This window comes from Rhinoderma darwinii, chromosome 1, assembly GCF_050947455.1.
Source record: "Rhinoderma darwinii isolate aRhiDar2 chromosome 1, aRhiDar2.hap1, whole genome shotgun sequence".
NCBI lineage: Eukaryota > Metazoa > Chordata > Amphibia > Anura > Rhinodermatidae > Rhinoderma > Rhinoderma darwinii.
Genome location: NC_134687.1, coordinates 173,842,922 through 173,869,369, shown reverse-complemented (window position 1 = coordinate 173,869,369; position 26,448 = coordinate 173,842,922). Strand labels below are relative to the sequence as shown.

General features: G+C 40.8%; 1 protein-coding gene across 6 annotated transcripts in view; it reads left to right on the top strand.

Moving 5' to 3' along the window:
- NPNT (nephronectin) overlaps positions 1-26,448 on the top strand; it is a 96,369-nt gene that overhangs the window by 38,345 nt on the left and 31,576 nt on the right. For 3 of the 6 annotated variants that reach the window (XM_075849756.1, XM_075849754.1, XM_075849751.1), the window contains exons 3-5: positions 2,126-2,179; positions 16,499-16,591; positions 21,742-21,834. In XM_075849756.1, the coding sequence (XP_075705871.1) occupies positions 2,126-2,179; positions 16,499-16,591; positions 21,742-21,834 (240 nt within the window). The remainder of the gene's footprint in view (positions 1-2,125; positions 2,180-16,498; positions 16,592-21,741; positions 21,835-26,448) is intronic. The other 3 variants (XM_075849752.1, XM_075849753.1, XM_075849755.1) reach the window with 3 other exon arrangements.

Below are 26,448 nucleotides of genomic sequence, written 5' to 3'. Positions count from 1 at the left end.
AAACCTCATCACATAGAAGAGCTCTGTTTACACTAAAAAATTTAAATCATTATGCAAGGATTAATGCTGAATATGACAGATTTGTCTAATTGATTAATTAAGAGTTTATAATGTTTTTTTGTTTTTTTTGGTAGAATAGCATAGCAGATTATGGCATTCTGCCTATTAGGAGTATTGGAAACGTGGTTTAATGGAACCATGTTAGTCTGAACAGAGCCAATGGCTCAATGTTCTGCGAAATTAATAAAAAAATAATAATAATAATTACATAACAAGCCTCTGCTGCATCCTATGAAAGTCAATCAGCATCTTATGTGAATATACAATATCATGGTCATGGATCTGGTCTCCGCTTGGGATCATAATTTGGTTCAGCAAAACACTGAACTGCTGACTTCAAACATCTACTAGCATGTGTTGGTCTTCAGCAAAGTCTAGTAGTTCTGACGGCAAAGGAAAGAGGCAACCTACGTGCACCCAAGAGGAACCCATGCTGCAGTTTAGAAATGGTTGGGAAGATCACTTTCGCTCCAGACTTTACATCTGCTTGCATGCAGATTGTCCAGTGTGAAAGCCATGACAGGTGGAGTTATTCTCTAGTCCTATATTTATTCACATGAGTGCTTTACTACTAGTGTAGTATTGTTAGAAGTATTTCCTGCAGAATCCCTTATTTAAAGTTGCTCTTAATTTTTAACTACTTTTTTTAGATTGTTGGTGATAAGATCATGGGGTATTACACTGGTGAAATCTCTTCAGGGGGTAGGCAAACTTTTTTTGTATGGCGTGCCGATAGAAAAAGAATCAAAGATAAAGTACCCCATGAGCCAAGCAGACATGAAAGTCATATAAGACAAACGGTTACCACATATGTGACAAACTCCTTAATTAGTTAATTAAACTTACATTTCAGTGTGATCCTTGGCCTTGACTTTATTTGCAAAGATGACCCATCTGTGGTCATACGGGGCTACTGAACACCAGCTGGGGGGGGGGGTCACATTGAAGAGACTGCGGCTACTGATTACCTGATTGGGGGGCTGCACACAGGAGAGAGCGACTACTGAATATTCGCTTTGGGGATGCACATAGGAGAGACTGTGGCTACTAAACACCAGCTTGGTGGAGCAGATAGAAAGGAGCGGTTAACTTTTGCCAACTTTTTCTTTTATACAGCGGTGACTGAACTCCGTCCTTGCAGCGTTGATCACCAGTAGAGTGCAGCACTGCATTATGTGCTTGGCAACGCTGCACACCAGGAGAAAGAGCAGTGCTGCATTGTGTTCTTGCCAAATGTTCTGCAGCAATAAACACAATGAAGCCCTGCTCTCTCTCTCCTGGTGATCAGCGCCACTCTCTCTCCCTGTATTCAGCGTCGCCAAGCACACAACACTGCTAGACACTGGGAGAGGGAAGGTTGCCAGCGAACCAAGCCTCACGTTCCAGCTGTGGCACCGGTGCCACAGGTTGCTGGACCCCTGCTCTACTATGTAGATGCTAACCAGTAAGCATTGTGAAAGACACATTGAATTCAGTGAGTATCCACTGATTTCTGTAGACAACTGTTGTCCACCTCGTGTTCGCTAAAAGAGGGTGGTTTCAAGCAGGGCACCACTTCTATCAGCTTTTTTTTTAACTTACATTAATAAGGCATATAACAAAAAAACATAAAATACACTAAATTGCTTTTTATTTCGCTCCTGGTCATTTAAGAGACCAATTAAAAATAAAGGGCATATTGTTTGCAACCATGAGAGCTTGAGAGCGACCTCTACAGCAGTTTGTACCATTATGGTCCTTTGTGTTCATAATGACGCGTAGCAGCAGTGCGATGCCATGTACAGTACCACGTTACTAATTTGTTTTACCTTTCAGCATGCATTGTGCCTTACAATAACAATCTTTTTTTGTGCTATTAAATTTACTTTAAACTACTTTTAAATTTAATTTTAAACCTGTCCCAGATTTTGTTTTCTTCTTGCAGACTTTCTCTGAAAGTTGAATGTGTTTAAGGCTGCCGGAATGTAGCATGTTGATTAGGACCCAAGTCCAGCCTACCCAAAAGGAACAAAAAAAATATAAAAATAAAGATCTACAATTCCTTTTTTGGACATTTGTTTTGCAGCTTTCTACTACGTCTTAAGGCAGAGAATAGCCAGCGTAAGGTGCCGTACACAAGGTTAGCTAAACATTTCTTACAAATCATTTTGGCAGAATACAATATGTGTCTGGGGAGAACAGACTCTAGATATAATACTAAATATATATACTCATTTCCAATGCTTTTCACTGACCAATATAAATACAATTGTGATTATCACCAACATGTTTTTTGTTACATGCACGTCCATTGCACAAAGTTCATCAGGTACAAAGTGCACAGAAGATTATAGTCCGAAAACGCAACTGCAGACAAAGTTGTGGCTGAAAATGGGTCACTGCATGTTTTGTTTTTGTATGACCTAATTCTTGTCTTGTCTTTCTTATTATTTTGGAATATTGGCATGTTTTACTTTATATGTGCATGTAGGTGTCTGAAAATATTTCCTGTGCTTCAGAGGAGGTATACAGTGTTTTATTGTGCCCTGAAGATACTGGATTATATACCTATCGCACAAAATAACTGGAATTCCAGTGTGTCACGCGTCGACTGTATTCTCACGTCACATATCTATCCTGAGCACTATAACAGAGTATAAAGGTCTTCTGTGTTTTACTATGTGTATTACTGTTATCAACAACCAAATGTAGAACTCTCAATGCATACCACAGTCATTGGATTGTTACTCTTTATGAAGTAATGTGAAATAATCCTATTCCAGTCTCCAGGGGAATTGTGGGTAGAGCACTGGACTGTCTTTAAAGGATTGTCTGAGAAACAACAAAACTCTTATTCATGGGCTGTGACTAGTATTTCAGCTTAGCCACTTTCACTTGAATGGAGTTGAACTGCAATATCAGACACAGCCCATGGACAAGAGTGGCGCTGTTTCATGGGAAAAAAAACCATATTTTTTCTACTGTCGGACAACCCACTTAATAATTGTATGACCGTAATTTCAATGTCGTTATCTAAGGACGTATATTGAACAAATTGTTTATTTTTTCAGCAGAGAATCTTTATTATTATGACCGGTTTTATATTAACACAAACTATTAGTATTCAGCCCTAATCGATACCGATGGTGCTCATAGATATAAATGCTGTTCGCTCCTCCAACCAAACACCGACTATGTATGGACACCCTAGCTCCTAATGTTTGTTATACTGCCAATACATTTGGCAATAATTTGAAGATTTTCTTCACGTTATTTATGAGTATAAAATGTCAATAACCAATTCTGCACTTTTCTCTATACTATTTGGGGAATGCACATGGCTGCTGCCCAATCATACTGCGTTAGGGGTAAAAAAAAAACTCTGATGTGGCCAGCAACATTGATTGTGACATCTACAACTCCCCTAAATACACTAGAAAAACTAAAATTAAGGCCGGATTCAAACAAGCGTGTGCGTTTTGCGCTCGCAAAAAACGCTGCGTGTTGCGTGCGCAAAAGGTCCGTGTGTCATCAGCATATGGTGCGCGTCTGCGTGATTTTCGCGCAGCCGGCATCATTATGACACTCTGTTTTTATGTTTACAAACAGAAAAGCACGTGGTGCTTTTCTGTTTTCATTCATTGTTTTTACTGCTGTTGCGCAAATCACGCGCGGCACCCGGAAGTGCTTCTGTGTGCCGAGCGCGATTTTCCCGCACCCATTGACTTCATTGGGTGCGTGCAGCGCGAAACACAGCCAAATGTAGGACATCTCATGAGTTTCACGCAGCGCACATACGCTGCGTGAAATTCACTGACAGTCTGACATCGGTCTGTGCGACGCGCGTGAAAATCACGTGCGTATCACGGACGTATTATACGTTTGTGTGAATAAGCCCTACCTTTCAGACCACAGAGTTCATGCTCTGTGGCCAATCCTGCTGAAGGATGTAACTTCTGCAAATAAAAATGTGCAAAAGTGCTAATCCTTGTTCATCAGTCTGTTTATGATCTGTATAATCTACCCGATCAAATCTCATTCCACATCACAGGGAAAACATCTGTTCCAGCACAAAAATAGTTCTTTAGATTCCTCTTTTGTCTTAGCTTCTTTGTAATACTGCCAGTACAACCGGACTGACGACAGCTGACTACAACTCTGTCGTTTTGCTCAGCAAATGGCGAACAAGTGACCCTGTACTATTTAGGCCAGATATCCTGGATTGTCACATCAAGCTTTTACCCTGCCAAAGCCTTATTCCAGGGTGAAATAATTTTGTCTGGCTCAAAAAATATATATATAATTAAAAATAGATTACACCTTTTCTTATGTTGAAGAAAGAAAAACTTACATTGGCATCATTTTGCCAATTTATTTTTATACAGGTGTATATATTTGAGATTGGTTTCCGGTACTACTTCGAACAATGGTTTAACATAGATTTGACTGCATCTCAAAATCAAACCACATATATATATATATATATATATATATATATATCATCCAATAATAGGCAGCACTCCAATGTCAAGGTGAAAAAATTGCTTTAATAGCCCTCGTGCGACGTTTCGGCTCTGGGCAATGAGCCTTTCTCAAGCATGCTTGAGAAAGGCTCATTGCACAGAGCCGAAACGTCGCATGAGGGCTATTAAAGCTATTTTTTACCTTGACATTGGAGTGCTGCCTATCATTGGATGTTTATTGGATATGGGACTGTGATCGGGTTCCCAAGGCGTGCACCCATCTATACTTTTAAAGCTGGTGCTGCTGGACGGTGGACTTTATTTTTTTTTATATATATATATATATATATAACGTCTGTTACATAACTTTAGATTTACGCCACCTACAATACCGTTCAAAAGTTTGGGGTCACCCAGACAATTTTGTGTTTTCCATGAAAATTCACACTTATATTTATCAACTGAGTTGCAAAATGACTAGAAAATATAGTTAAGACATTGACAAGGTTAGAAATAATGATTTTTATTTGAAATAATAATTTTCTCCTTCAAACTTTGCTTTCGTCAAAGAATGCTCCATTTGCAGCAATTACAGCATTGCAGACCTTTGGCATTCTAGCTGTTAATTTGCTGAGGTAATCGGGAGAAATTTCACCCCATGCTTCCAGAAGCCCCTCCCACAAGTTGGATTGGCTTGATGGGCACTTCTTGCGTACCATACGGTCAAGCTGCTCCCACAACAGCTCTATGGGGTTGAGATCTGGTGACTGCGCTGGCCACTCCATTACAGATAGAATACCAGCTGCCTGCTTCTTCCCTAAATAGTTCTTGCATAATTTGGAGGTGTGCTTTGGGTCATTGTCCTGTTGTAGGATGAAATTGGCTCCAATCAAGCGCTGTTCACAGGGTATGACTTGGTGTTGCAAAATGGAGTGATAGGCTTCTTATTCAAAATCCCTTTTACCTTGTACAAATCTCCCACTTTACCAGCACCAAAGCAACCCCAGACCATCACATTACCTCCACCATGCTTGACAGATGGCGTCAGGCACTCTTCCAGCATCTTTTCAGTTGTTCTGCGTCTCACAAATGTTCTTCTGTGTGATCCAAACGCCTCAAACTTCGATTCGTCTGTCCATAACACTTTTTTCCAATCTTCCTCTGTCCAATGTCTGTGTGCTTTTGCCCATATTAATCTTTTCCTTTTATTAGCCAGTCTCAGATATGGCTTTTTCTTTGCCACTCTGCCCTGAAGGCCAGCATCGCGGAGTCGCCTCTTCACTGTAGACGTTGACACTGGCGTTTTGCGGGTGCTATTTAATGAACCTGCCAGTTGAGGACCTGTGAGGCGTCTATTTCTAAAACTAGAGACTCTAATGTACTTGTCTTGTTGCTCAGTTGTGCAGCGGGGCCTCCCACTTCTCTTTCTACTCTGGTTAGAGCCTGTTTGTGCTGTCCTCTGAAGGGAGTAGTACACACCGTTGTAGGAAATCTTCAGTTTCTTGGCAATTTCTCGCATGGAATAGCCTTCATTTCTAAGAACAAGAATAGACTGTCGAGTTTCACATGAAAGCTCTCTTTTTCTAGCCATTTTGAGAGTTTAATCGAACCCACAAATGTAATGCTCCAGATTCTTAACTAGCTCAAAGGAAGGTCAGTTTTATAGCTCCTCTAAACAGCAAAACTATTTACAGCGGTGCTAACATAATTGCACAAGGGTTTTCAAGTGTTTTCTAATCATCCATTAGCCTTCTAACACAGTTAGCAAACACAACGTACCATTAGAACACTGGAGTGATGGTTGCTAGAAATGGGCCTCTATACACCTATGTAGATATTGCATTAAAAAACAGACGTTTGCAGCTAGAATAGTGTATAGTGTATAGAGTGTATTTCTGATTAATTTAATGTTATCTTCATTGAAAAAAACTGTGCTTTTCTTTAAAAAATAAGGAAATTTCTAAGTGACCCTAAACTTTTGAACGGTAGTGTATGTCCGCCGTAAACTATACATTGAATTATGAACTGCTAGTATAAGGGCAGGTCTGCATTCTGTACAACCCACTGCCCCATTGTTTACACTGCTGAGTAGCTCACTCCAGGTGGGATAGCAGTTTAGACCGTGTGACTGACAGCTGCAGCTCTGAAATTACAGGTCCTGTTATTCCACAGTCTGTGTGCTATCCGTACTAAAGGAATTTTCACAGATCTAACAGCTCAATACACACACACACACACACACACACACACACACACACACACACACACACACACACAATTCATCAAGGTCGTGTTGCATCTAGTGTTGGTGAGCCAAAATCAACTGGACTTGTTTTAAAAAATGTGAAGACATTTCATAAATCTGAGTGGTAGGACCCTTTATTGATTTGTAAAGACGTTCTATAATAAGAATAATTTATACCTTTGTGGGCAACTTGGTCCAAACTCCAGATTGGCACCTTTATTCAATAAGGTTTTTTGCCACTTTTACTGATTCTATTGATGAAATTACCTAGAAGTAAATAAAGAAATATTTTCCTGAGGAAGCCTCTTGGTTGAATGGTGAAACATTAAGTCTATTCTCGGATATTGCTGTTTTGAGAAAAAAAAGACATGTCAAATATAATTTGGATTAAAATATTGGCATATATATTGTTTTTACAAAAATACTATTAATCAGACGGTAAGTACTAAGGGACAGATTTACTAAGACTGCCATTTTATACACCAGTCTTATTATTCAAAAAAGCTTTATTAACCCCTTCTCTCTTTGGCCACTTTTCGCCTTCCTGACAGAGCCTCATTTTTCCAATCTGACATGTTTCACTTTATTTGGTAATAACTTCGTAATGCTTTTACCTATCCAAGTGTTGTGGAAATTGTTTTCTCGTGACACATTGGACTTTATGTTACTGGCAAAATTTGCTCGATACATTCAGTATTTAATTGTAAAAAACCCCAAAATTTAGCGAAAAATTGCAAAGATTAGCATTTTTCGAAATTTAAATGTATCTGCTTGTAAGGGTATGTTCACACGTAGTCAACAAAAACGTCTGAAAATCCAGAGCTGTTTTCAAGGGAAAACAGACCCTGCTTTTCAGAAGTTTTTTTACCAACTCGCATTTTTCGCTGCGTTTTCACGCCGTTTTCGCGGCGTTTTTTACGTCCGTTTTTGGAGCTGTTTTCATTGGAGTCTATGAGAAAACAGCTCCAAAAACGTCCAAAGAAGTGTCCTGCACTTCTTTTGACGAGGCTGTATTTTTACGCGTCGTCGTTTGACAGCTGTCAAACGACGACGCGTAAATAACAGGTCGTCTGCACAGTACGTCGGCAAACCCATTCAAATGAATGGGCAGATGTTTGCCGACGTATTGGAGCCGTATTTTCAGACGTAAAACGAGGCATAATACGCCTCGTATACGTCTGAAATTTGGCCGTGTGAACATACCCTTAGACATACAATTATACCACACAAAATAGTTACTAATTAACATCCCCATATGTCTACTTTTAGATTGGCATTGTTTTTTGAACATACTTTTATTTTCCTAGGACGTTACAAGGCATAGAACTTTAGCTGAAATTTCTCACATTTTCAAGAAAATTTCAAAAGGCGCTATTTTCAGGGGCCAGTTCAGTTGTGAAGTGGCTTTGAGGGCCTTATATATTAGAAACCCCCAAAAAGTCACCCAATTTTAAAAACTGCACCCCTCAAAATATTCAAAACAGCATTTAGAAAGTTTCTTAACCCTTTAGACATTTAGATCCGGAGTTTTATGTATAAAATATAACTTGTTTTTCGTATAAAATTGCTTTAGAAGAAAAAACGAACATGTACAGACATGTCTTTGGGAGACTTGATCTACATTGAGGAGATCCTTTATCTATACCAAGTGAGGCTTCCTGACCCACCGGACACTAAGCTTAAAAGGTTGCCAAGAAACGGATGACATCTATACGGGTAGGGGGGCGTTGAGCCCCGTTCTTTCATACCTGTTGGTCACTTATAAGGAAGGAGCTCTATAAAAATTGATGAACACTCTTTATTTATTACAAATACGCATGGACTGCTGTTAATATCGAATTACCTCATTATACTGGATATAGGCTATGAATGAGTGCAAAAATTCAGTACATTTGCTACTTTTTATATATACTGTCTGTACATGTTCGTTTTTTCTTCTAAATCAATTTTATACGAAAAACAAGTAAAAGTTATATTTTATACATAAAACTCCGGATCTACTTTTCTTTCTATATATATTACGGAGAATCATATCAAATAAGTCTGGATGGTGGACTTTACATTGCATCATCATTCATTACTCTTTAGACATTTCACAGGAATTTAAGGCAATGTAGAGGTGAAATTTACAAATTTCATTATTTTTTTTTTGCAGAAATTAATTTTGTATCCATTTTTTTTGTAACACAGAAGGTTTTACAAAAAAAAAAACACAACTCAATATTTATTGCCCAGATTCTGCAGTTTTTAGAAATACCCCACATGTGGCCCTAGTGTGGTAATGGACTGAAGCACCTCAGAAGCAAAGGAGCACCTAGTGAATTTTGGGGCCTCCTTTTTATGAAAATGTATTTTAGGCACCATATCAGGTTTGAAGAGGTCTTGTTATGCCAAAACAGTGGAAACCCCCCACAAGTGACCCCATTTTGGAGACTACACCCCTTTAGGAAATTATCTAGCGGTATAGTGAGCATTTTGACCCCACAGGTATTTTGCAGAAATTATTTGATTTAGACTGTGAACATTTTTTTCTTCTTTCCACAAGGACTAAAGGAGAAAAAGCACCACAGCACTTGTAAAGCAATTTCTCCCGAGTAAAACCGTACTCTACATGTGGTCATAAACAGCTGTTTGGACACACGGCAGGGCTCAGAAGGGAAAGAGCGCTATTTGGCTTTTGGAGCTCAAATTTAGCAGGAATGGTTTGCAGAGGCCATATCGCATTTGCAAGGCCCCTGAGGGACCAAAACCGTGAAAACGCCCAAAAAGTGATACATTTAGGAAACTACACCCCTTGAGGAATTCATCTAGGGGTGTAGTGAGCATTTTGACCCCGCAGGTATTTCATAGACTTTATTCGAATTGGGCAGTGAAAATAAAAAAAATACCTTTTCTTCAATAAGACGTATCTTTAGCTAAAAAATTTTCATTTTCTCAAAAAATAAAGAATAAAAGAACCAAAACATTTGTAAAGCAATTTCTCCCGAGTACGGCAATACCCCATATGTGGTCATAAGCTGCTGTTTGGACACACGGCAGGGCTCAGAAGGGAAGAAGCCATTTGGCTTTTGGAGTGCAGATTTTGCTGGATTGGTTTCTGGGTGCTGTCGCATTTTATGCCGTGTTTCCGGTTTTAGAAACACCCTACGTGTGTCCCTAATCTTTTGCCTGGACATTCGACCATGCTCAGGAGTGAAAGAGTACCGTGCGAAGTTGAGGCCTAATTTGACGATTTACAAAGTATTGGTTCACAATTCCAAGGCTCTGATGTGAAATAATAAAAGAAACCTCTGAGAAGTGACCCCATTTTGGAAACTACACCCCTCAAGGCATTTATTAAGGCGTGTAGTGAGCATTTTCACCCCACAGGTCTTTTCCATAAATGATTGCGCTGCGGATGGTGTAAAGTAAAAAATCTAAATTTTTCCCTAGATTTGCCATTTCAGTGGCAAATATGTCGTGCCCAGTTTGTGCCACTGGAGACACACACCCCAATAATTGTTAAAAGGGTTCTCCTGGGTATGGTGATGCCATATATGTGGAAGTAAACTGGTGTTTGGGCACACTGTAGGGCTCAGAAGGGAGGGAGCACCATTTGGCTTTTGGAGCGTGGATTTGCTTTGTAGTAGTTTTGTTTGGAGTTTTACTGGTATTTTAGTTTAGAATGTGGGGGCATATGTAAGCTGGGCAGAGCACATCAGGGACATAGTTAGGTAGTATAATAATGGGGTAAGAGAATCCATAGATGTGTGTTACGCTGTGAAGCAATTTATGCACAGGCCAGTGTCACACTGATAAATGTCTTTCCTTTTCCCCATTTTGTACACTCTGCACCTTTTGTAGTTTGGGGAATTTTGCTGGGAAAGTGTTGTCCTGGTATATTATGGACACCCTCGCATCCAGCAGATATGTTTTGGGTCTTACCCTTCCTTGTTCCCTAATTTTAGGGCCTTGATAAATCGCCTCTTGAAATGTTCCCCTCGGGCCTGCACAACTGCATATTTTTCTTTCCTGACTTATTGGAGCCTTAACTAATTTCTTTTTTCATAGACGCAGTGGTATGAGGGCTGTTTATTTGTCGGACGAGCTGTAGTTATTAGTGGTACCATTTTGAGGTACATCCGGCTTTTCTCATCACTTTTTATCCTTTTTTTTTTTTGGGAGGCAAGGTGACCAAAAACTAGCAATTCTGCCATAGTCTTTTAAGGGTTTTTTTTACGCCGTTCACCATGCCTTATTAATCACATGTTAACTTTATTCTGCGGGTTAGTACGATTTCGGCAATACCAAATTTATAGCACTTTTTTATGTTTTACAATAAAATTATTTGTTGTAAGAACCATAACTTTTTAATTTTTTAGTTGACGGAGCTGTATCAGGGCTTGATTTTTGCGAGACGAGCTATAGGTTTTATAGGTACCGTTTTTGGATACATGCAACTTTTTGATCACTCTTTATTCCAATTTTTGTAGGTCCCCAGGGCTGACTGCAGAGGGATTCCCCGGTGTTTGATCGCATCACCGGAATCCCGGTGATGCGATCAAAGAGGGGAGTGCCCATTGATCATGCCGCGGTCACGGACCGCGGCGATCAAAGGGTTAAACAGCTGGGGTTCGAATGTTTTCCGACCCCAGCTGTGTTCAGGAGGCTGCTCTGAGATCAGGAGCTGTAAGTAACCGCTCCTGCTTAGAGGATGAGCGCTCACACGAGCACTCATCCGCCTCATCTACAGTGACTCCAAAAGACGTCATTGTAGACTGGGGACCTGCACCGCCTGACGTCAAAAGACGGTGAGCAGTCGGGAAGGATTTAAGTATTCGTTCCTGGTGTCGGCTACAATAAACCCATGAACCAAAGAATCAGTCTTGTAGAAACCTGCTAGAGAAGGGGCCTTTAAAACCAATGTTATATCCATGCTTCGGCTAGTGTATCCAACAAGGGAGAGAGAAGAACCTGGACCGCACATCCACTTGTTATACATTGATCTATTGCAACTAGGCAAAATGTATAACTATGAACATGAGGTTATTGGTAAACATTTTGATGAAACTGTATAGGCCCACTTTATGGCAATCTGAGTCTACTAATAACCTCGTGTACATAGTAATAAACTTGACTTCATTGCAATAGATCAATGTATAACAAGTGGAAGTGCGGTCCAGGTTTTTCTCTCTCACATTGTTATATATATATATATATATAGATATATATATATAGATATATCTCTATCTCGATGCTTCGGATAGTTTTCCATAGAGTTGTATAGAGCTTCAGCACATGCACGGCCGCGTTTTCATACAAATTCTCCTCATCGTGGCTGTCCTAGTGAGGATGGATAGCTGATTTGGGGTAACCCATTCTAGCTACCGATGAGGTTTCAATAGCTGTGACCTCTACCAATCTGACCTGTGGGTAGGTGATAAATGTTTTTGGTGGGGAAACCCAGGAGCTTTTAGCCAGTCATTATTTACACCCCCCAACACCCAAGTTTACCATATCTAATTGATCTAGGCTCCTGTGAAATGGCATTCCTCATAAAATAGTCTTGTCACCATGTTGTAAAAGAATAGAAGGCAGTGTTTAGACTGAGTAGACTTCATGTCTGCTGATTTGCTACACTGTCTTACCTGTCATTTGACATCCGTTCACACACGAGAGCGTGACCACTTATCTTAAAACCTGACATTAAGCTAGAAAATGTGTACTGATGCTGTCAAATAATAGTCTGGAGAACTATGCACACTTCTACTACTTTCAGGTGAGACTCTAAGACTTCGTATCAAAACATATCAAGCATACAGTAAATGTATAAAGGGCACCGAGTTTCCTCATGGGAAGCTAACGTCTGAGCTGAACATATGCCAGGAAGTCCTTCTGAGTCATGAGATCTATTACTGTTGGGCAATGTTTCCATTAACAGAAAAGATAATGTTTGCTTTCAGCTGTAATAATAATTTCTACAAAGACAGAAGGGAACAGTCTTGTGTAGTGACGCTTTGGGTGCTTTTTAAAGATAAACACATGCACTTCTGAGCGTGTGAAAGATTTGCTAGTAGGAGTCATAATTGCAAATTTATATATATATATATATATATATATATCTCAACAATAAACTAACAGGAAGCTTGGATGACTGGTATAGGTAGTATACTATGGATATATTGCCGTTTGTACACAAAGGTAAGTATTAGTCACTGAGTAAAACACTTCGGCTAGATGGGGCGGCCGCAGTGCGGTCAAAAACAGCGCTGGCATGTGTTTATACCACAAATTGGCGCAGTTTTTAAATTGATTGTTAATGGCTGCACAATTTTGCAACTGAACCGCAGTTTTACCCGAGAAACCGTGCTGCCATTAACAATTAAACTGCTGTTTAGCTGCAAAATCTTGCGGCTATTAACAATCACTTCAAAAACCGCTCCAATTTGCAATAAAACTGCATGCTGGGCCAGTTTTTGGCTGCATCAATGCTGCATTTCGGCCGCCCGGCAGCTGCCTTGTGTTGCCCTACACTTAGGCTTTGTACACAGTGTGCAGAGTTTGCATGCAGAGTTTTTTGCAGGCAAAAGAATCTGCCCCAAATTTCCTTTAGGGATTTAGGGGCAGATTTTGACCTGCCTTCATTTTCTTTGCCACATTTTTCGCTGCGTTTTTCGGCCGCAGCCATTGAGTGCCGGGGGCAAAAAACGCAGCACAAAATGCTTTCCGTGCCACTCATTGATTTCAATCGGAAGTCAGAGACGGAAGCGCCCGAAGAAAGCGCATGTAATTTCTTTTTCATTCAAGCATTTTTTTCCACTGGCGGGAAAAAACGCCTCCGCCTCCCATTGAAATGGGATTTCAGACGTTTTTTGACGCGGTGTCTGACGCGGTTTCCGTGGCAAAAAGCTCTGCGTGAGCAGGGCCTAAACAAGAAAAAGTATAAAGGATGGACTTGGGCATCTGCTCTTTCCTGGATACAATACTTGTTTTGGCTTAACGTCTTCCCGCGCTACGCAGCGATAAAAGCTGAAAGTCCTCAAGTCCCCTAGTGGGACAAAAAAAAAAAGTTTAAAAAATTACGTGTAAAAATAAAAGTTATGTTAAAAAAAATAAAAAAATTTTCCTATAATAAGTCTTTTATTATAGGAAAAAAATTAAAACGTTAAAAAAAAGAAAGTACACATATTTGGTATCACCGCGTTCGTAACGACCCAAACTAATGTTATTTTTCCGACCCGATGAACACGGCAAAAAAAAAAAACTATCGAAAAATATACCAGAGTCGCTATTTTTTGGTCACCACCCATCACAAAATAAAGAATAAAAAGTGATCAAAAAGTCGCATTTACCGCAAAATAGTACCAATAAAAACTACAACCCGTCCCGCAAAAAACAAGCCCTTACACAACTTTTTTGACTGAAAAATAAAAAAGTTATGGCTCTCAGAATATGGTGACAGAAAATTAATTAATTTATTTAAAAAAAAGTGATGTTATTGTACAAATGCTGCAAAACATAAACGAAACACATAAAGTATCGTACCGACCCGCAGAATAAAGTAAAATTTTCATTTATAGCGCACGGTGAGTACTGTAAAAAATAAATAAACTAAAAAAACATTGCCAGAATTGATGGTTTTTGGTCACCTTGCTTGCAAAAAAATGGAATAAAAAGTGATAAAAAAAATCGCATGTACCCCAAATGGTACCAATGAATCTACAGATTGTCCCGCAATAAATAAGCCCTCACACGGCTCCGGTGGAGAAAAAATAAAGTTCTGGCTCTCAGAATCTGACGATGCAAAATGTGCAGAGTGTTCCAAATGCGGATAAGATCGGGCGCCATTTATCAGTGCGACACCAGCCACATATCTGTGAATTATTATTTATTTACTCCATTATTATACCCTCTTATTATTCCCTGATGTACTCCGCACAGATTACATATGCCCTGATGTACTCCGCACATATTACATATGCCCTGATGTACTCCGCACAGATTACATATACCCTGATGTACTCCGCACAGATTACATATACCCTGATGTACTCCTCACAGCTTACATATACCCTGATGTACTCCGCCCAGTTTACATATACCCTGATGTACTCCGCACAGATTACATATACCCTGATGTACTCCGCACAGATTACATATGCCCTGATGTACTCCGCACAGATTACATATGCCCTGATGAACTCCGCACAGATTACATATGCCCTGATGTACTCCGCACAGATTACATATACCCTGATGTACTCCGCACAGATTACATATGCCCCCACATTATAAACTGAAATACCAGCAATACCCCAAACAACTACTACCAAGCAAAATCTGTGCTCCAAAAGCAAAACGGTGCTACTTCCCTTCTGAGCCCTGCAGCGTGCCCAAGCAGCAGTTTGCGCCCACATATATGGCATCCCCATACCGGGGAGAACCCGCTTAACGTTTTATGAGGTATTTGTCTTTAGTGGCACAAACTGGGCACAACATATTATGCACTAAAATGGCATGTCAGTGGAAAATTGCAATTTTCACTTTGAACCATCCGCTGTGCATTAACCCCTTTGCGCACTATGACTTAATAGCACGTCATTGTGCCGGGGTTTATGTATGGAGCCAGAAGCACTTCCGTGTGACGCGCGTGATTCGCGCAACAGCAGTAAAAACTGAATGAAAACAGAAAAGCACCACGTGCTTTTCTGTTTACAGACATACAAACAGAGTGTCATAATGATGGCGGCTGCGCGAAAAACATGCAGCCGCGCATCATATGCTGCTGACACACAGAGCTGTTAAGTGCCTTTTGTGCGCACAAAACGACGCATTTTTTGCGCGTGCAATACACACACGCTTGTGTAAATCCGGCCTAAATGATACAGATAAACTAAAAAAAAGTACAATTATTTATTTGTTTGGAACAATATATTTTATTGCTTTACTTTGGAAGTTTTGGGGGGGAAGGGTTATTAGGTTTGTAACATACATTGATCGTTGTACGTTTAAGAAAAATCTTGAAACTGTTGTATAAAAAGATGTGAATGATGTATCACACCTGTACAATGGAAACATAACAATCTTCTTCTTATTGATATAGCTGAACTTGCAGATTTCTGAGTTTATAAATACTAATCTTCATCACCATATAAACATCAGATGCTGTAATGGGGATGGCAGCCTCAAGTCATTTATGTTACAATTTCTCTCCCTGTTTTTTCTTTGCTCCCTTTTCCGGATATTTGATTTTTATAAAATTCAAATAAAAACTCAGAATGCAAAACAAGTCATATATGTTACTCAAATGCATAGTATCAATCCAGGCATAAAAGTCTTCGTTTATGAAAAATTACAGTCTAGAAAAAAACAAAACAGTAGACCGCCACTTCAAACCATTATACAGCAAATCTTTACTTGGGCCTAGTGAATCTGATTCTATACTACATCGTCCGCAATATGAGTATAAAGTCAACTAGTGTCTCCTTAGATACTACACTATTGTGGCTGCTTATGTCATTTTCCTGAAATGGTAGTATGATGGAAGTTACCAAATTCTCATTACTGTCCTGTGCAGACATCTTTGCTCTGTACTTACAGATCTCAGTGGCATTGTAAGAATTCCCTCCTGTTATCCAACTATTTCCACTGCGTGACGTTATTGATTCTTTCGCACCATCTTAAGAAACAAGTAAAAATAGTGGGTAATAGAATATTTAAAAATGCATCAGTGACTGGTCAATGTTAATCTTTTCTATTTCTGTTTCTATAGCCGTTTGCCAACCAGGATGTAAACATGGGGAGTGTATAGGCCCCAATAAGTGCAAATGTCACGCTGGATACACTGGAAAAACCTGCAATCAAGGTACGAGTGTTCTTGTAAACTTGCTTTGATGTTTTTTTAGAAGTGCCCATTTTCATGTCTTTGTACTTATTGACATCATGTTACTAGGGATGAGCGAACTGATCGTAAACTAATCAAATTCGTTATGAATTTACCAAAAGTTTCGGGTTTTAGCGAATTCGAAACATTTGGTGCTGTTGCAATACAAGTCCCACGTTAATTTTTGAACCACCAATCGTCATCACATCATTCATAAATCTTCTTCAATAATATTAATCCTGGTGAAAGTCGTGGATAATATATATATTTTTTTCTTTAAAATAACACCAAACCTGTTGCTACACCCCAAAAAGGGATCATTTTTTGACGGCTTGTTAAAAGCCGTTGCTTCTTCCGATACCAGCGTGTGTGTGTGTGTGTGTGTATATAAACACTGGCAGGCATCTACCCATAAAAAGGCATAATATTTGGATTGCTTGTTTTGTAACAAGCCATTGCTGCTTCCAATACCACTGTGTATATACACCAGAAGGCATCTGCCACCAAAAAGGGATCATTTTTGGACCCCTTTTTTAATTTTAAAAACCATCAAAAATCAGAGAGTGCAGTGTATTTTTAAACCGAATCTTTGTTTCCACCGGCTACCATCCATATAACCATAGCCTAATATGTTGCTGTCACTAATGCTGTTTTGGCATTAAGAGCTTGAAATGGGTTGGATACAGTCTTAGAAGACCTCAGAGAGTTATAAACAAATTTTCAGGGTAATCGGGGAACTTTTGATTTGCAACAAATTTATTTGGATCAAATCTGATGGCCGGTTTTACCGAATGGAACCCAAATCGAATTTCGGGCGATTTGCTCATCTCTATTACACAAGTAAAAAAAATAAAACATAATTGTATTGTGTTATTTAAAACTACAGTGTGAAACCAATATCATATATCAAGAATATTTGTAGGTCCTGTTTCCAAACTTGTAATGTAATCTCTTGGTTACTACTTAGACATTTTGGGTTGAAATCTTAGGCTATGTTCACACGGGGTCTTTTGCCGAGTTTTTTGACGCGGAAACCGCGTCGCAAAACTCGGCAGAAACGGCCCGAGAACGCCTCCCATTGATTTCAATGGGAGGCGTCGGCGGCTTTTTCCCGCGAGCAGTAAAACTGCCTCGCGGGAAAAAGAAGCGACATGCCCTATCTTCGGGCGCTTCCGCCTCCGACCTCCCATTGACTTCAATGGGAGGCAGGAGAAAGCGTATATCTCGCTGTTTTATGCCCGCGGCACTCAATGGCCGCGGGCGAAAAACGGCGCGATAATTGCCGCGAAAATCGGCGTGCAGGGAGAGGAATATCTGCCTCAAAGTTCCAAATGGAATTTTGAGGCAGATATTCCTCCCCCAAAATACCCCGTGTGAACATAGCCTTAGTAAAACGAAATGTTGCAAGTATTATTTTAGCCGTAGTGCTTTTAGGTGCCATTGTACATTGAAAAATATGCCAGGCCGCGGCCTTTGTACTGTGCATGTACATTTTGGCACATGTGCAGTGCAAAGTTCCGGGGGAATAAAGAAAAATCCTGGAAGGCGCTTTTTTTCTGCCGGACGCTACGGACGGCAGAAAAAAAACACCTATTTTTTGCGGACTATCCATGAATTTATGGACGGTTGGAAACCCTGACGGTGACAAATGGAAACCCTTTTAGCAACGTTTCCGTCACCATGGAGATCAATGGCGAGGGAAACAGAAGCTGAGGTTTCAGTTTGCCTTTCCGTTGAGGGGTTACCCGACGGAAACATTTGACGGAACCCCTCAACGGAAGGGCAACACTGATGTGAACACAGCCTAACACATATGGTAGGCTTAAATACAGTGCCCAAGTGCATGTGTGATACTGTTTGTTGGACCCTGTATCTAAGCCTAAGGTAGGCTTAGATACAGGGTCCAGCAGACTGTAATCTTATAAAGTATAAGATTACTGTCTGCTGGGGCCCTGTATCTAAGCCTACCACATGGTAGGCTTAAAAAGGGTTGTCCAGTCCCTAAACATTGATGGCCTCAGGATAGGCCATCAATTTCTGATGGGTCGGGGTTCAACTCCCGGGACTCCCGCCAATCAGCTGTTTTGAAGGGGATACGAGCGCTGCTTCCCCTTCATTTTCCTTACTTTCTCACACTGAATCACTGACACGTCCATGTTGGCGATTCAGTGTGAGAAAGTGACCGGAATGAAGGGGAAGTAGCGCTCGTACGAGCGCTGCACCCCCTTCAAAACAGCTGATTGGCGGGGGTCCTGGGAGTTGGACCCTGACCCATCAGCTCCAGCAGACAGTGGCATTAAACTTACCCTCCTCTTCAGCCGCAGCGGATGTCCTGACTCCATCCAGGATCGGGATGTTAAGCAGATGTGACGTCATGCGCTGCGCACAGTGAAAGTACTGTATAGTAACAGGTGCCTGTGTCATTTATTACATAGGCCCCAGTTACTATAGTAACTTTTCATTGATGTGGTGCGGGTGGCTGTGGGCTCCCCTGGCTTCGGGGCCCGGTCGCAACTGCAACCGCTGCGACCCCTATAGTTACAGTTATAGTGACTAATGATCTTTTAACTGCCAAAGCCTCATGACATTACTCTGTGCTCCTCCTTGTAGACCTGTTCTCTGCCTACGACACATTTGACCACTCCCTCCTGTTACAAATTATCTCATTCCTTGGAATCACAGACTTGGCCCTTTCTGGATCTCCTCACACCTAGCCAGCCGGACATTTAGTGTCTAGTATTTGCACACCATCTCCTCATCTCCTCCTTTCTCTGTTGGAGTCCCTCAAGGCTCTGTCCTGGGATCCTTGTTCTTTTCCATCTACACCTTTGGCCTGGGACAGCTCCTAAAATCCCATGGCTTTCAATACCAATTCTATGCTAACGCCACCTCACTTAACCCTCTTATCAGAACTTTCCCCTTATCTGCTCCTCATATAATTGCCTCCAAGATTTCTGCTGTGCATCCCTCATATTCTGGAGCTCTCTACCCAAACACATCAGACTCTCCCACCAAGAAATCCTGCAAAACAAACCTGAAAACCCACATTTTCGGAAAAGCTTACAACCTGCAAAAACCCTGCTGCCACTAAACTATCAAATGAACAGATTCTAACCTAACCTACTGTCTACTTCCCCCTTCTCTTGTAACTTGTAAGGCCTCGAGGGCAGGGTTCTCTCGCCTTCTGTACCCGTCTGTCATTTATTAAGCTCGCGTTCATTGTACTTAAACCCCTTTTCATATGTACAGAGCCCTGGAATTAATGGCGCTTTAAAATAAATAATAATTTATAATAGTTTATCCTTCAGCCATTAATTGACGTAAAGTACTTGTTTACACAAATGTTTACAACCAATTCAAAAAGGGTAATAATTGTATTATTCCATTTTTACAAAGCTGGTGTCTAACAAGCTGTTTCTAGAGAACAGGAAAACCATCCTTCTAAAAACACTGCATAAAATGTTCTATAAGTCTGATGTCTAAGCAGGGAGCCCAGTTGAAATGAGTGAGATGATTTGGGAGCACATCACTTTCTAATGTTGTATAAGGTGTTTGATTTACAAGAAACTACACTCAGAGTCAGTTCACACAGAGTTTTTTGACACGTTTTTTGACACGGAAACCACTTCGGAAAACGTCCGAAAATAGCTCCCATTGATTTCAATGGGTGGCGGAGAAGTTTTTTTCCCGCGAGCAGAATAAGGCTGGATTCACACGAGCACATTACGTCCGTAATGGACGGAACGTATTTCGGCCGCAAGTCCCGGACCGAACTAGCCGGGGTCCTCGTACATAACTATGATGCTAGAAGCCCGGCTCCCTTCAGTGTGTTCGGTCCGGGACTTGAGGCCAAAATACGTTCCGTCCATTACGGACTTAATGTGCTCGCGTGAATCCAGCCTTACAGTCTCGCGGTAAAAAGAAGCGACATGCCCTATCTTCGGGCGTTTACATCTCTGATCTCCCATTGACATCAATGAGAGGCAGAGAAAGTGTGTTTCACTGCGTTTTTGCCCGTGGCGCTCAAACGGCAAATGGCGTGCAGGCAGATCAAAATCTGCCTGCAAAAACCTGTGTGAATATACCCTTAGGCCAGATTCACATGAGCACTGCACATCTCGGGCGTGAAAAACTGCAGTTTTTCACGTCCGTGGTGCATCCGCGCTCAGCGCTGCGGGACGCGATGTCACGCTTCCACCATAGTTGAGAGTCTATGGAGGGTTGCGTGATGCGTGAAAAGATAGGACATGTTCTATTTTCCCACGGACCATTCACACGGTCCGTTGAAACAACGGCTGTGTGAACGGCCACATTGAATTATATAGGTCCGTGGGATGGCCGCTGTTTCCACGGCCGTCCCACGGACGTTTAACACGTTCGTATGAATCAGGCCTTACAATCAGAGACTTTGTTCTTTCCTCTGAAAAATCCTAATTGTATATAAAGTGGTCTCTCAAGTTACAATGGCCTCCGGTTACAATATTTTCAACATACAATGGTTTGTCCTGGGCCATTGTAACTTGAAACCACATTCAACATACATTGCCACAAAATGTCTGGCTCTCCGGCGCGTGTAATTGGCTGGAAGATCCAGCCAATCAGCATGTGCGTTTTACTGGCACACAACACCTGCTGTAATGTTTCGCCTCTCTACAGTACTACATGTCGTGTACTGCTCTATACCTGCGTCAGAATGAGTTGCTCCTTTGGACACCAGGTGAGGGTGCTTCATGTTATATTTCTGGTACACGGTGTAGAAAGTGATTTACATCTTCCAGCAGCTACAGTATTTCTGACTTTTGTATGTGAGAACTTGCTTTATCTGTATTAGTTATCTGATTAATCATAATTTTTTTCTATCTGTGACATTTTGTGGGATTTGGAACCAATTCCTTGTTTTCTATAGAGATATGGTCTCTAGTTACAATATTTTCAACTTACAATCGTCACCCCGAAACCAATTAATATTGTAACTTGAGGGACCACTGTATACTGAAATGATTCAGTCCACTTTTTCCTCCTAGGCAGTATATGTAAATTAGCCCTGCTGTGTCATAGTCTGTTGGTTTTCTTATGTATTTCAAAATCCACAAGAAAGAATTGTTGACCATATCTTCCTCCTTCACATGAAGATGAGCGTCTATTGACCATCCAGCCTGACTGGTATCATGAAGTGCCTGTTTTCTATGCTGTGGATAATCCAACTACAGAGCTCCCTCCCAGGGGTGAGAATGTCTACTGTCTACTACGCCAGTGCACACCTTATTACAGCATGGCTGTAGAAGAATGAGCAGGCTCTTTGGCAGAAGCTGCCCTTGTGATGTTGTACTGATGGCTCTGACCTGAACACCAGGCTTTCAAAGGCATGAAAATCAAATGTTTAATGCAAGAACCTTCCTTTTCTGAGAATGAATACCTGTTCTGTCTATTTCTAGAGCACATTCTGTTTTTCATATTCACACTAATAGGGATTAACTTTCGTATAGGCATGAAATTAATTACTTTACTATTAATGTATTGTAATTTAGATCAGCAGTATATTAGACAACCATAATCACATACTCTGTACAGTGGCACCTTGTGCCGCTATGTGGTGCTGCCACACCATTGCTTTTAGTGAAGTATACCGCCGTCATTTACACATAATACAGCATACAAGCATGTCATTTTTTTTCTTCACGGGTTCACACGGAATAGAAAAAATACATATACCTGTGGTACAATTGTAGTGCATGAATCGGTCTGTGTTTACCGATTTATCTCCCTGACATTCACAGACCAAAAGTTTACTTCATTTCAGAATTGTTAGGTTCTCACTTGAACGAGCCAGCAAATTACTTTACTTCTTGAAACCCTATTAAAGCTGTCCATGAGGGTATGTTCACACGGCCTATTTTCAGTGGTTTTTTGAGGCTGCAAACACCCCGAAATACGGCTGAAAATACGGGGGCGGAATGCCTCCAAACATCTGTCCGTTGATTCCAATGGGAAAAACGGCGTTCCGTTCCACGGGGCGTTTTTTTACGCTGCCGTTTTAAAAACGGCGCGTAAAAAAAAAGCGATGTAAAAAAGAAGTGCATGTCACTTCTTGAGTTGTTTTTTGGAGCCGTTTTTCATTGTGTCAATAGAAAAACTGCTGCAAAAACAGCCGTAAAAAATGCATCAAAAAACGCTTGATGCTTAAAAAACGTCTGAATATCAGAGGCTGTTTTCCCTTGGAAACAGCTCCGTATTTTACAGCCGTTTTTCGTTTGCCGTGTGAACATACCCTAACAGATCCTCTTCTGGCCTCACAGACGTTGCTGTTTTCGTGCAAGTTTTTTCAGTATGATGAAGATCTCTTTGTATTGCTACTAATACACATGCTAGATCTTGATTTCTCAGCAAATCCAACTGCAGGCTACAGAATAATTTTGGGGAAGATTTCCAGGGTTTTAAGTAAACTTTGGATTTAAGTCTTTCCATAAAGAGGACCATATCACTATTAAAACACAATGATTTTGGTGTAAAATTTGCATTATATTGTTCATAGAATAATGTTGTTCAGCCGAATCTGTGGCATGTTTTATAGGGCTGTGGGCATTCACTTGTCTTCTGGGAGGGAGCTGGGCAGATCATGACATATGTTTTCAAGTATCACACACGATTTCTACAGGAGATAAACCCATACTTCTATATACGATCCGTTTAGCCTCTCCTCTTTGTACACAATGTACTTCTTGTATGTGCCTGTGCTTTTCATCTGTCTTCACCTAAAGCACCTCTTTCAGACTTCTGGCTGAACACCAAACTTTATGGAAGAATCTTGTCTCCCAAAGCTGTTTTCTGTGCATTTCCCATGTGCAGCATGCTAATCTGCTCTAATGAGAAATCGTATATTTACCTGACATTTTCTAATATCAATTAGTTTTGGATAGAGAATAGTAACGCAGGTTGTTAAATGTCATGATGCCTGATATCTTGCTTGTAAACAGATGCTCCTGGGAAATGAAACAATAATCCCGTGCAAAAATACAATTGTTCAGTTGAAGTTCCTGGTTGTATTTTTCTTTGATTAGGTTTTACTATTTTTGACTGAGAATCATGACAATAGGCACAGATGTAACCTGGGTTTTCTACTTGCATAGATAAATGACCGCCAAACCATCATTCTGCCAACAGCTATGCCCCCCAACTCCTCCGTGCACTTGCCGTGCATTCTTGTTGTTTTAAAAGAGGGGATAAGTTACACATCTAATGCCACTTATCTCAAGGTGAAACGAAGGTTAAAATTCAACTTGTCCTATCTTTGTTTCTCATGATGGGAGCCATCTTATGGTATGATGGCATGAATGCATTCCTATCGGTGTGACACATGGATGACTTCAGATGCTGATAAATATACATCTATTTGTATTCAGTTATTTTACTGACCGACCTAATGGGTTTGAAACATTTTTTTTTATTGTATTTTTTTTATTGCTTCAGGGCCTTTAAAATAAAATCTGCAGATAGTCTTGATTAAAAAGACCCTTCTGTTTTGTGTTTACAGCTCCTATATAGACCTAATGTTTCTCTATGATTGCAGACTACAAAAGGACCCTGTGTAGTCAGATTCTGCAGTCCTACTTCTTTCCAGCTCTCCTCTACTCCTTGCCAAAGGCAATGTAGGCTATTAAGAAGTGGGGTACAGATGGATGGATGACTGCAGGATCAGACTGCACATAGTTTATTGAAGTGTGTAACTGTGAGGTGGGAGCCTACAGCCCTTGCAGGTTTGTTGCGGAAGAGATGGAGCAGAGACCAAGTGCTCTTGGAAACTTTACTAGGCTGGTGTTGATAGCACACCCAACCACAGCAGGGAAATGAACACGTCGCACTTGGAGACGCACAGTCTTTTGGAACAACTGTGGTTCAGGCTAGTGGTTGATGGCTGGCTGGGTGATTTTTCTGTCAGCCCGAGTCAAGGGCACTCCTCCCTGATGCATGGAATTTCTGGTATATTCAGGCCTATCAGGCCACAATTGGCTTGCTCCACTTGCTGCTCTGCTCTACTGTGTCACGTGGGGAACCTCCTGCCCGTCACCCACTGACTACAGCTCACAAGATACTGAATACACATGGGGAGGCTCCTACCCATTACCCACAATCAACTACAGGACCCACAATCTCTGGACACATAGACAGCAGCATAACATAACATGTCGCCTCCATGGCAGCTGCCTCCTGCATGGGAAAAACAACATTAACCTCTTAACGCCGAAGGACGGATATATCCGTCCTCAGCAGCTGCTAGTTCGCGCAGGAGGAGGGATATATCCGTCCTGTGATGGCGCGGGTACTGACACTGTACCCACGCGATCAGCGGCAGGAGCACGGCTGTTCTACACAGCCTGGCTCCTGCTGCAACTGCCGGAATCGAAGCGCGCTCCGATTCCGGCAGTTTAACCCATTAAATGCTGCTGTCAATAGTGACAGCGACATCTAATGCGTTTGACAGAGGGAGGGAGCTACCTCTGTCACCCCATCTGCGCCCCCGCAAAGAAATCGCGGGTCGCCGTCGGGTTTCCATGGCAGCGGGGGTCTAACAAAGACCCCCAGGTCTGCCTTCAGCATCTGCCTGTTAGGCGATGCCGGAGGCATGACTTAATAGATTGCCTGTCAGTTTTACACTGACAGGCAATAATGCTTTGGTATACTAAGTATACCAAAGCATTATATATGCGATCAGCAGATCGCATAGTGAAGTCCCCTGGTGGGACTAAAAAAAAAAATGTCAATCAGTTAAATAAAGTTGGTGAAAAAAAAAATAATAATAATTACAGTGAAAATCAAATAAAACAACTTTTTTGCCCAAAAAGTGGTTTTATTTTGTAAAAGTGTCAAAACAAATAACACATAGACATATATGGTATCCCCGCGATCGTAACAACTTGACCAATAAAATGAACACATTAATTAAACCGCCGGATGAACGGCGTCCAAAAAAAACGCAAAAAACAACGGCAAAATTCTCTCTCTTCTCCCATTCCCCCCATAAAAAATTAAATAAAAGTTAATCTATAAGTCCTATGTACCCCAAAATAGTACTAATGAAAACTACACATTGGCCCGCAAAAATCAAGCCCACATATGGCCACATCGACGGAAAAATAAAAACTTTACGGCTCTTGGAATGCGGCGACGCAAAAACAAGTAATTTTTTTCTAAAAGACTTTTTATTGTGCAAACGTAGGAAAACATATAAAACCTCTACATATTTGGTATCTCCGTAATCGTGCCGACCCATAGAATAAAGTGAACATGTTATTTACACTGCATAGTAAACGGCGTAAATTTATAACGTGAAAATCAATGCTGGAATAGCTGCTTATTTTCAATTCTCTCCTAAAATAAAGTTAATAAAAGTTAATCGATATATTATAAGCATCTAAAAATGGTACAATTACAAAATACAACTCGTCTCGCAAAAAACAAGCCCTTATACGGCTATATAGACGGAATACAAAAACAGTTACGACTCTTGGAATGTGACCGTGAAGAAACAAAAAATAATCCTTGGTCATTAACGTGCAAAATGGCCCGGTCATTAAGGGGTTAAAGGCCCAGCAAACATAAATAGACGCCATTACTGATCACATCACTGCAGTAAAAAAAAAAAAGTTCCCTTTTATGGGTTGGCGTTCTCCCCCCATATCTTAGATAATCATAGAAACACATAGGTCTGCATTGGAGCCGTAGATGGAAAATTGAACATTTGTATCAAGACTCTTTGTAAAGTTGTTTAATTTTGTTTTTAGAGAAGTTATAGAACAATTGGTTGCAAAACTATACATATCTTTCAAACGAATATTCCATGT